A 12117-nucleotide genomic window follows, 5' to 3' on the forward strand; every position below is an offset into this window, starting at 1 on the left:
TGTGGATGGAGTTTTATTTAAATTCTGAGTGATTGTATTTTCACAACTGTTGATTAGTTCTGTAAAAATTCTTATTGTTGTATTTTTGCTCTTTGCAGTTTTCCAAAGCTGGTATTAAACATTTAGTTTTTAACTTGCCTGGTTGCAGGAGGCAAGTGTTTTCTGTTTCTGGGTATATCCAGTCATTTATTGTTTGCCTCTACTCCGAACATGAAACAACAACAAAGTAATGCTTTGTGTGTGTGTGTGTGTGTGTGTGTGTACATGTGTGCATGCATGTGTGTGTGGGCATGTCCGTGCGTGCCTCACTCCTCATCTATCCAGTAAAAGACAAGTCTTTCATTTGTGTCCTTTTTTGTGCCAACTGATCTTGAGGATATGGAGAAACAGACATTTTTAGTATGACTTAAAAGAAGCTTGGTGTTAGCATTATTGTGTGGTTTCACAGCTTTGACACTCCAAGTCTGTTTCTTAGTCCAACTGTTAATAATGAGGAAGTTTGAAAAGACAATGTTAGAAACAGATTTCTAACTTTTCACACCTCCTTAACACCAGGTTGCAAGTGCTAGTAAACATTTGATCAGACTGATCTAGTTCCTCTGCTAATAACTGCTTTCAGACCCTAGAGTAGCCTTTTAGTGGCTGCCAAATGCTTCTTGAGACTCTGTAGCTGACTGTAATCTGACAAACTGCTGGCGTTTTATCACCCAGGAGTTACATTTGGACACTGATCTGTGTCACTGGTCAATACTGGGTTAATGTAGTGGGTTAGGAAGAGAATTGTCTTGTCTCTATCTCACTTGTATTTGAAAGACACGTAACAATTAAAATAAAAAATGTAAATTATGTATTACTGTCATAAATTTCCTCTCTCTGGGATCTGTAACCCAGATCTTTGTGGTATGGATGTCCACTCTTGGCTGCTTTGAAGCAGAATAGGCAATAATGAAAGGGCTGGGTGGGTCCCTCTTTGTGATTATAAGGAAGATGGGATGTGTGGCCTTGCTTGAGGTGATTCAGCAGTTCTTGGCAGAAAGAGGAGATCATGATGGTCAAAAGTTGGTACCCTTTGCAGCGTTCTTTGAAGATTTAGTGTCTGGAACCTGGAAGCCGTCATTCAGGAATGAGCAAGGACTGAAGACACAAAGCAGAATTGAAACAGTAAGAGTCAGAGATGATGTCTCAGGAACAATTTGCTGAACTCTCAAAGAATCAGTCCTAATTAGTCATTTAAGGGGGCCAGGGAGTGCTTAAGGAAGGCCTTCCCTAGTGTGTCCAAGTCTTATGTGAAGTGGATGTATAGGATCCCTTTTGAAGAGAAAATGTGAGGCCTCAATCAGTTTTTACTGTTTTCATAAGAGAATCTATTCTTTAATGCTTTTCTGGTCATTGATACTAGGCTTTAAGGTCTAAGCATGGGAAGTGAGGGTTTTTTGTTGTTGTTGTTGTTTTTAAATATAAACTATAGATGCCAGGTGGTGGTGGCGCACACCTTTAATTCTAGCACGTGGAAGGCAGAGGCAGGCAGAGGCAGGCAGATCTCTGAGTTCAAGGCCAGCCTGTTCTACAAGAGCTAGTTCCAGGACAGGCTCCACGCTACAGAGAACCCCTGTCTTGAACACCCCCCAACACACACACACACACACACACACACACTAAAATATTGAGTACTTACGAATTTAAAATAAAAAATGATTTATTTATTTTTATTTTATGTGTATTGGTGTTTTTCCTGCATGCATGTCTGTATGGTTTGAGAATGTTGGATCCTCTGGAGTTACAGATAGTTGTGAGCTGCTATGTGGGTATTAGGGTCCTCTGGAAGATCAGCTTGTACTATTAACCACTGAGTCGTCTCTCCAGCCCTACTTATGGTTTTCATAGAATGTCCTTCACGAAACAGTCTACTGTCCTTTGAGATTCCCTAATCTTGCTTTATTTCCTGTTAAAAGGGAATAAGAAAGAGGGAAGTTGTTAGTTCCTTTTGAAGATTTTTATAAAATTAAAATAACAGTAAAAAACCCACATGAAATATACTGCACAGTAATAAACCAATTAAATTTTTAATTGTCTTTTTATGTAGTTATTTGGAACTAATGTGACGGTGTTACTTCCATAATGTTAGCAGTGAGGAACTGTACTTTATCTTACTGAAAACAAATATTAAAAATATTTTTTATTAATGCAGAGAATTTTATTCTATGTATTTTAGTGGTATTTGGCCCATCTACTCCTCCCAATACCTCCCAAATATCTACCTCTACCTCTCTCTCAACTTTGTGTTTTCTCCCTTTCTTCCCCTCTCTTTCTCTCTCTCTCTCTCTGTAATCAACCCATCAGCTTCACTTTGAGCTACCCATATACTCATGAATTTAGAGCCATCTGATGGAATGTGATTGACCTACCAAGGGCCACACCCTAAAAGAAAATTATTCTTTCCCCAGAATTCATCAACTATCCATGGACCCTCAGGGATGGGGGCTTGTGAGAATGCTGGCTGGCTGGGTCTTGTATAGGAGCCACCATGCTGTGAGTTCTTGAGTGAAGCATTTCTTCTTTTCTTCCTTCCTTCCTTCCTTCCTTCCTTCCTTCCTTCCTTCCTTCCTTCCTTCCTTCCTTCCTTTTTTCCTTTTTCTGGTTTTTTGAGACAGGGTTGGAGTCTGTCCTGGAACTAGCTGTTCCCGAATGCTGGGTTTAAAGGCATGCACCACCATGAGGCACTTCTGTCATGCCTAGAAGACATTGTTTCATTCTGGTTTTCCCTAGTTCCTGGTTCTTTTAGTTTTTCTGTTCCCTCTTCTCGAGTGGTCCCTGAGCCTTGTGGGGGATGTGATGCAGATGTCCCATTTGAAGCTGAGGTGTCACTGACATGTGTGTTTTGTAATTTAAGTTGTGAGTTTCCACACTAACCAGTGTCTGTTACACAAAGAAATACTTCTGTTGGAGTGTGGGTTGAGAGGTAAAAATTCACAGGGCAATTTAATGCTGTGCCCATTTAGAGGAGAAATATTAGTACATTCATCCCTGGGACCTGTATGCCTCCCAAACTAGGAGGTCTTGGACAAAGTTACAGTATGAAACATGGGATTTCTCAGGTGGAGTGGACCTTAAGACCACTCAGAAAGTAGTTGATGGCCTCCATACCATTTGTGCATGTCTTGCCATGTGGGTCATTATTTTAGTTCAAAGAGTTGCCAGCTGGGTTAGACTAGTGATTTTTCTTCTACTGCCTTGAATAGCACCTTCTCTAGTACTAGCAAAACTAGTCAGTAGGATGGAAGTTTTCTTGGTTAGTGCCAACTTGCTTTCTTAATGTTCTGAGGAGATGCTGTGCTAGAATTAGTGCCTAGGAGAAAATCTTACATTTCTGCCCATGAATGCCTGGAGAGGATGAAACCCAACGATTCCTTACGTGCCGCATCGACGCCTGATCTAAGAGAGTCATTCATTCACATGTACTTGCTGGGTACATATTCTTAAACTACTGAATGAAGCTAAACACAGCATGATCATGGTAGTTCAGTTGTCTAAGATTAGGGGCAGCTTTTTTTTTTTGAAGCTTTAGTTCTTTATGGCTTCTACCTAGTTATTAACTGTGTAATGCATAACTAAAATAGTGTACGAATTACACATAGCGATTCTGGAAATTTCAGACTTTATTTGAATATTTTTTCCTTGCTAAATAAAAGAATGCAGCAAAATGGAAACAAGATCATTTGTTGTCACTGACTTAAAATGAAGTGAAAGAGAAAGATATTTGATTCATGACACTCTTTGATAGGCTTTGTATTCATCAAAGTAGTGTCTACCTGCTACAGTGGCCTTTTACCACAAAACTGTGATTTATAGATATATTTAAATGATAAGCTACAAGATTAAATACCCATTTTGTATGTTATGAAAAGTACTTAAATTTCTGAAAGACCATACGCAGAAAGAAACTGTTAGTTCAAAAGTTTATGCCTTTCAAATATTAGTAAATTCAGTATTTTTAAAATCACCCCATTTGATAATAACTGGATCCCAATTAAGTATTTCTTGTTGCTCTTATGTTTGATAATTTTACCTGCATGTGTTGTGAGTTACCTGCACAGATAGAGAAATGCCTCTCTTTAGTTCTTGGAATATTTGTATTCAGACAGCAGTATCTTTTTTTTTGCATAATCTTTCTTCTAGAAAGATTCTAGAAAATAATTCTTCTAGAATTATCCTGGCTAGTTTTATGTTAGCTTGACACAGGCTAAAGTCATCTGAAAAGAGGAAACTTCAATTGAAAAAAAATATCTCCATAAGATCCAGCTATAGGGCATTTTCTTATAGTAATTAATGGGGGAGGGCCCAGGTCATTGTGGGTAGTGACATCCCTGGGCTGGTGGTCCTGGATTCTGTAGGAAAACAGGTTGAGCAAGCCATGAGGAGCAAGCCAGTAAGCGGCACTCCTCCATGGTCTCTGCATCAGCTCCTGCCTTCAGGTTTCTTGCCCGTTTGAGTTCCTGCCCTGACTTCCTTCAGTGATGAGCGGTGCTATGGAAGTGTGAGCTGAACAAACCCTCTCATCCCCCAGTTGCTTTGATCATGGTTTCGTCACAGCAATGATAGCCCTAAAACTAGAACTTCCAGTCATTCTTATTTTAGTGTTTTCAGCGCTGTTGTTGTGAGGAGCTCTTGAGAAGTAGAATGACTGTATTTAATGCTGAATTAGCTAGCCAAAATTTTCATAGAAATTAATCTGTCAGTAATGGAAGGAACATATTCTTCTATTTGACAGATTCAGGGAACTGAAAGTCAAACTTTTTTAATGATTATTTTTTTTAACAAAGAACCATGCAAGCAGATGGGTAAGGCAAATTTAACTTTGAACATGGTCAGTATAAAGGATAGAACTTTGTGAGAAACTTCAACTGATTTGGAGATACAGTTGGGCCTGTCTGTTACCAGTGCCTCTTTCTCCACAAGCCCACCATCGTTCCTCTGCTTCCTTCTGTTTCTCAAATTCTTCAAACTTGATAGAGGCTTTCAGCCTCTGACACAGGCCCCACTTCCTGTCTAGTGGTTACTGGTAGGTGTTAGACCCTGGCTTTGCAAGTCACATCTATCCCGAGAGATAATCTGTTTTTCCCTTTTCAAAGTAAGATTTGCCATCATAGTCAGTGAACCATAAGATAGTGTGGCTCCTGAAGAGGCCGCATGTGCAGGCTGTGTGTTCAGTGTGTGTTCAGAGTCACTGGCAGGAATGTTTGTTTAAACCACAAGCGCATTGCAATGCCTGTAGTTCCTGTGGTGTGCGCAGGGTGAGCCATACTTCCTCTGTGAGCTGCAGCATTGGAAAGAAGCTGCCATGGCCATCAGGCACGCTGGGTGGGAAGGGAGCGAAGCAGCGACCTAAGAGTGCCACCCCACTGGAGGAGATCCATGCTTCTCACCTCACTCTACACTCGCTGCCACTGCCGTACAGTCACTGTGTGAATGTCTACTCAGCGGCACTTAGTGGTCCTCAGTAAAATATCTGTTGATTTTAAATGGAGAAGTAATTAAATGGACAGAGCATCTTAATTTGCTTAGGATTTTTTTTTTTGTGACAGATGCTTGGTGTATTTTCATGGGAATGAAGAACATTATCACTTTTGCAAAATGCCATCAATCTTTAATAATCAAAACTCACTTGGCAGGAAAAGTGGTGTAGCCATACTGAATTGTGGTTATTGTTACATTGCATTATTTACGGTAAACCTGGTTCAATATTGGTAAATATACTGCAGTGGAAGCTGAACTGTTGTGAGATATCTGGGCATCTGTCCAAGATATCATTAAAATACTGCGTCAAATTCATTGAGTTTGTGAATAACATCTTAACAGCTCAACTGAAATTGAACCGCATGGTACAGTTTAAAAATCCTGAACCCATAAGATAAGGAGAGCAATGTAAATGTATATGACACACTCCACATTATGTATTTGAATAATAAATTTATATATAATTTTGTTTTAACCTTTAAACTGTAAGTCTCCAAATGACTGATATATTAACTTTGAGGTTTGCATAATACTGAAATTATCTGTGGATTTGAATGTCTTATAAACTAGAATATTGATTGGTCTAATAATTAAGTCTAAAGATTAAGTAGAAGGTAGAAACTTTTAAACAAGTGTTAACATTGACACTAAACACATTTTTAGCTGGGTGTATACATAAGTGGGTTAATAATATTGTCCACCAAAAAGGTCAAAGGTAATAAAATTCAATCAATTCATTTATCTTACTAATGAAAGAAAATGGGATTTACCTTAAAATGGGATTTAGGAATTATTAATTTTTGATTATATTAAGTATAACAAAGAGAATGTCTGAATAAGTGAGATGATGTAAGAAAAATATATAGTTTTTTTTCTCTAAAACCTAACACATTAGTATAATTAATTTCTTCCTGAATATAGACACATTCTCATTGAAAGGGTGTGGCCAAAGTTTTATTTTCTGTCACTATTAGTGTATAAATGTCTTTGATGTAGATTGATGTGGTTAAACACGTTAAAGTCCTCCTCTCAGTGAATGTCTTGTCTGTTTTCCAGGTTAGCGCTCTACGTATATGAATATCTGCTCCATGTAGGAGCTCAGAAATCGGCCCAAACATTTTTATCAGAGGTATGTTTTATATGTTTTCTGCATTACGTTTGCTATGTAAATGAATGAGAAATATACAGAATGATGATTTTAAAGTTGTTAAATAGTAAGTGCTCAGGTAGCATTTTACATAATATAATCTTTGTAGATTGTTATGTAAGTGTTTTTATTATTTCAAGACACCTTTTCTGTGGAACTCAGTAACAGTGTAGTAAACTTTCTAGCTATTTATTCCCTTAGAAAGTTATCTCAATATGGCAATAATAACCAAGAAAGCAAATTTGCTTTAGAAGCTTTCACTAGGCCTGAGAAGACGGTTCAGTTAATCTAATCTCAAGCATATACACACAGCAAAGTCTGACTGTGGTGGTGTGCATTTCTGTTCCCAGAGGTGAAGACAGGCACATACACCAGCCAGCCTAGCCTGCTCATCAGAGTTCAGACCACAGAGAAGCTTTGTCTTGAGAAGATGTAGTTGGGGGCCAGTGGGCTGGCTCTTTGGGTAAAAGCTCTTGTCAGCATGCCTGATGACCTGAGTTTGGTCCCCAGGACGATGTTATTGAAGAAGAGAACAGACTTCTGAGTTGTCCACTGAGTGATGCACAAATGCCAGGTGCTCATTAGTGCTAGTGCACCTGTGCGTGCTTGCATGTGGACACGTGTGGACACATCTTAACCTTCCTTCCGGGGCCTGTTTCCAACAGTCCCTCATGCTAGCATTTGTTTACAAGTTTTGATAATGTCAATTTGTTGGTTTTTATTTTACGTGAATAAGAGTTGGGTGTTTCAAAATATTTTTGAAAATCTTTTCGAACTCTTGACATTCTCCCTCTCCTCCGTCACTGTTCTGGTGTGATTTTCTTGTTGGAAACACGCTGATCTCAAACTTGCCATCATACTTGCCTCAGCCTCCCGAGTGCTGGAATTACAGGCAAGTGTCTGCTCCTCTTTTGCTTTTTCCAGCTCTGAATCTGAGCTTTCTTACACTACAACTCTATTTTTCTTCTCTAATCTGCATTATTATAAGGATAATTAGGATGTTGAATTTTGTTACGTAGTAGGCACATCAAGTACCAAATTTGTGATTTCAAATTCTTTTAAGAAATTTGCATGACACATCATATTACTGCTGTTTATTAATCAGAACAGTATCAAGTTAATGAGTTACGGAATTAAAATTCAAATTGTCCATGGTCATTGGTCTACACTTGCTATGTATTCAGGAAGCCCCTTCTGTGTTGCTTCACATGAGGGATAGCTTACTTTTGATTCCTTTGCTCTCAAACAAGTGCGTACATTAACACACAGATCAGACATTCAAACATATGACCCCTTGGAGGCCATTCTGATTAAAACCACCATAAATACCAAATAAGGAAATTGAAGGAAACATTTTCCATGTTCAAGGATTGTCAGTATCAGTATAATAAAACATGGCCATATTACTAAGAATGATCTACAGAAACAATGCAGTCTCCATCAATATATAACAAAATTCTTCACAGAAATAAGAAGGAATGCTAAAAGTCACACGAGCATGTCAAACTCCAGGTTAGAGTCTTGAGAAAAAAAGAACAGTGCTAGAGATAGTAAAGCGCCCAATTTCAAGTTGCGCTACAGGTTTGTGATAACAGCACAACATAGTGTTGGCATCAAAGCAGACATGCAGATTCATGCAGTGGAGCACCCAGAAATTAAACTCCTAAAGTTACATGGTTTTACAACCATGTAAAAAACATGCATTGAAGAACAAACACGTTTCCAAAAATGGTACTGTAAGTATGATCCATACAAAGGGAAATGAAACTAAATTCCTCCTACTCTATGCAAAAATCAGTTGTAGATGTATCAGAGACCTTACTATGAGACTTGAAACACTGTTGCCTAGGAAGTATCAGGAAAACAATTCAGTCATAACATAGAATATGAATTTCTGTAAAACTCCACAACTCAGGAAATAAAACCCAAGAGCTGTCTAATGGGATTGCATGAAATGAGAGAGCTGCTGTATGGCAAACATTCAAGTGAGGAGACACCCTACAAACAGAAGAGAGCTTTCCTAGTGACATCTCCCAAAGGATTAACATCGAGAGCATATGAGCTCAAAAATATTCAACTCCAAAAGATTCCCAAACACCTCTAGCAATAAATGAGCTAGTGAGATGAAGCACAGATGACTAATAATCAGAAAAACTGTCTCATGCTTAGTAATCAGGGAAATGCGTGTTAGGACTACCCAGAAACGCCATCTCACCCTGTAGCAGCTAAAGACCAATTTTAGTGAGGATGTGGGTAAAAAGGAACTATGGAAATTTCCCATCACTATGGAGATCACTATGGAAGTTTCTCACAGAACTAAATACATATGACACATTGCACATTTTCTCTGGGTCTATACCTATAGGACTCTAAGTCAGTGTATCACAGATACACTCTACATCCATGTTTTTTATAACTATTTGTTTAGGTGTCTACAAATAGAAGGGTAAATAAATAAAATAGGGTAATATGCACAGTGAAGTGTTATTCAGCTAGAAAAATATAATTTTGCTATTTTCTAGAAAAATGGGTACAACTTGAGATCATATTGAGTAAAATAAACCAATTCGAGAAAGGTATTGCTGTTTTCTTTCATTTGACGATCCTAGAGTTAGTATACATAAAAGTGCCCGTGTGTGTGTGTGTGTGTGTGTGTGCACATACACACACACACCATGGGAGCAGAAGGGAGACTGGGTAAGGAAGAAGACTGCTAGATGGGTGGGGTGGAGGATATGATCAGAGCACATGATAGCACGGCCTAAGTGCATGTGCACCATCAGAGCAGCGGGGAGGGAGGGAGAATGTCAGAGGGGTTCTCCCTAGTTTTCAATCTTTACATATGAAAACATTATGTTTATATATTTATACTTATTTAAAAATATAGAAAATACATAATCTTTAGTGTTCTGAATTTACAAATGAAAGCTTTGGGTGTGCTTATGATATCACTTGGCTGAGTACATGCTAGAGTTTGATAGTTGCAGTTGGTTGTGTTTCAGTGCCTAACTTTTTATTCCCTTGCATTGTAAGTGTCTGCAATATCTAAGTGCTTGTGCTTGCTGTATGTACCACATGGCTCTATCTTCTGGGCAATGCTGTGTTTCTGTGCCTAAACTGTTCTCGTATGTACCCAATAGACTTGGGTGTCACCATTCACTAGTAAGGCTTTCTCAGGGTTCTCTGTCGTTAAGACGTCAGTGCAGCCTGCAGAGGCCTGTACAGGAAGACCATTGTGTACTTCAATAGGAAATTTTACACTACCTTTTCAATGATAGAGCCTATGGAAGTTTACAGTAAAAGAACAGCATCGTTAAGCCTATTCTTCGATATCCATGTTACCTTGTCCCCTGACTGTAGACAGGAGAGAGAGGAGAGAAAAGCATGAATGTGGTGTTTAGAGCTCTCCACCCTACACACGCAGAGCTAGAGGGCGCTCTCTGTAGAATGACTTTTTTTTTTAGCTTCTTTTTTAATGGATTTAATTGAGTTATACATTTTTCTCTGCTCCCGTCCCTGCCTCTCCCCTCCCCGCTTCAACCCTACCCCAAGGTCCCCATACTCCCAATTTAATCAGGAGATCTTGTATTTTTCTATTTCCCATGTAGATTAGATCTATGTATGCCTTTCTTAGGGTTCTCAGTGTTATCTAGGTTCTCTGGGATTTTGAATTATAGGCTGTTTTGTTTTTGTTTTTGTTTTTGCTTTATGTCTAAAAGCTACTTATGAGTGAGATAAGTGAATATATATGATATTTGTCTTTCTGGGTCTGGATTACCGCACTCAAAATGATGTTTTCTAGCTCCATCCAATTGCCTGCAAATTTCAAGCTGTTGTTATTTTTTTCTGCTGTGTAGTATTCCATTGTGTAAATATATCACATTTTCCTATCCATGCGTCGGTTGAGGGGCACTTCTGGAGACATCACAATCCCTGATGTCAAACTCTACTACAGAGCTACAGTACTGAAAGCAGTCTGGTATTGCACAGGGGGAACAATGGAACTGAATCGAAGACTTAGATATTAATCTACACAGCTTCAAACACCTGATTTTGAAGCAAGAAATATAAAATGGAAAAAGGAAGGCATATTCAGCAAATGGTGCTGGCATAACTGGATATAATAACTGTAGATGAATGAAAATATACCCATATCTATCATCATGCACAAAACTCAAGTCCAAATGGATCAAAGACCTCAACGTAAAGCCAGCCACACTGAACCTCATAGAAGAGAAAGTGAGAAGTAAACTTGAAAGCATTGGCACAGGAGACCACTTACTAAATACAACCCTAGTAGCACAGACTCTGAGAGAAACAATTAATAAATGGGACCTCCTGAAACTGAAAAGCTTCTGTAAAGCAAAGGACATGATCAACAAGACAAAATGACAGACTACAGAATGGGAAAAAACTTCACCAACCCCACATCAGATGGAAGGATGATCTCCAAATTATACAAAGAACACAAGAAATTGGTCATCAAAAGAACAAATAATCCAATAAAAATGGAGTACAGACATAAACAGAGAACTCAACAGAAGAATCTAAAATGGTCGAAAGACACTTAAGGAAATGTTCAACATCCTTAGCCATCAGAGAAATGCAAAGCAAAACAATTCTGAGATTCCATCTTAACACCTGTAAGAATGGCCAAGATCAAAAACACTGATAACAACTTATACTGGAGACGTTATGGGGTAAAGGGAACACTTCTGCATTGCTGGTGGGAGTGCAAGCAATTTCTTCCTTAAGTTCTCCTTCAGTATCAGTGAGGTTATAAATGACCATAATGTTAGTAAGTTCTTTGGAGTCAAGATTACTGTGCTGGACCATTTCTTACATTTACTTGGGGTGACTGTTACAGCTGAAACTGCGGGAAGGGCACTCAGTACGTCCAGTGGCATTTGGACAAGCAAGGCGTTTCTCTCACCAGTCCAGTTACTTATGTGGGCTTAATCTTTTTTTAAAAAAATATTTATTTATTTATTTATTTATTTATTTATTATGTATACAATATCCTGTCTGTGTGTATGTCTGCAGGCCCGAAGAGGGCACCAGACTTCATTACAGATGGTTGTGTGTGAGCCGCCATGTGGTTGCCGGGAATTGAACTCAGGACCTTTGGAAGAACAGGCAATGCTCTTAACCACTCAGCCATCTCTCCAGCGCCCTGGGCTTAATCTTTTAAAATAGTGCTCCTGACTTAACTGTGAGCAATCGACTGCTCCCGATGGCTTTGTTGTTGGTTGGAAGAGTGAAGACCATAATTATATTAGACCAGCTCCTCTTACTTTCCTTTTACATGAAATAAAATAGAGTAAGAAAAGATAACAACTATCACACTGGAATTTGAATAGGACAAAATAAACAGAAGGAAAAGAACCCCCCCCCAAAGGCACAAGAAAGAGATATAGATTCAGAGACCCACTTGTTCAAGGATTCAGGATTATATT

At 38.7% G+C, this 12117-nt stretch overlaps 1 protein-coding gene across 13 annotated transcripts in view; it reads left to right on the forward strand.

Moving 5' to 3' along the window:
- Positions 1-12117, forward strand: part of Ssbp2 (single stranded DNA binding protein 2) — a 264279-nt gene that overhangs the window by 76101 nt on the left and 176061 nt on the right. For all 13 annotated transcript variants that reach the window (XM_087896777.1, XM_087896778.1, XM_087896779.1 and 10 more), the window contains exon 2: positions 6571-6643. In XM_087896777.1, coding sequence (XP_087752903.1) covers positions 6571-6643 — 73 coding nt within the window. The remainder of the gene's footprint in view (positions 1-6570; positions 6644-12117) is intronic.

This window comes from Myodes glareolus, chromosome 15, assembly GCF_982192425.1.
Source record: "Myodes glareolus chromosome 15, mMyoGla1.1, whole genome shotgun sequence".
Lineage (NCBI taxonomy): Eukaryota > Metazoa > Chordata > Mammalia > Rodentia > Cricetidae > Myodes > Myodes glareolus.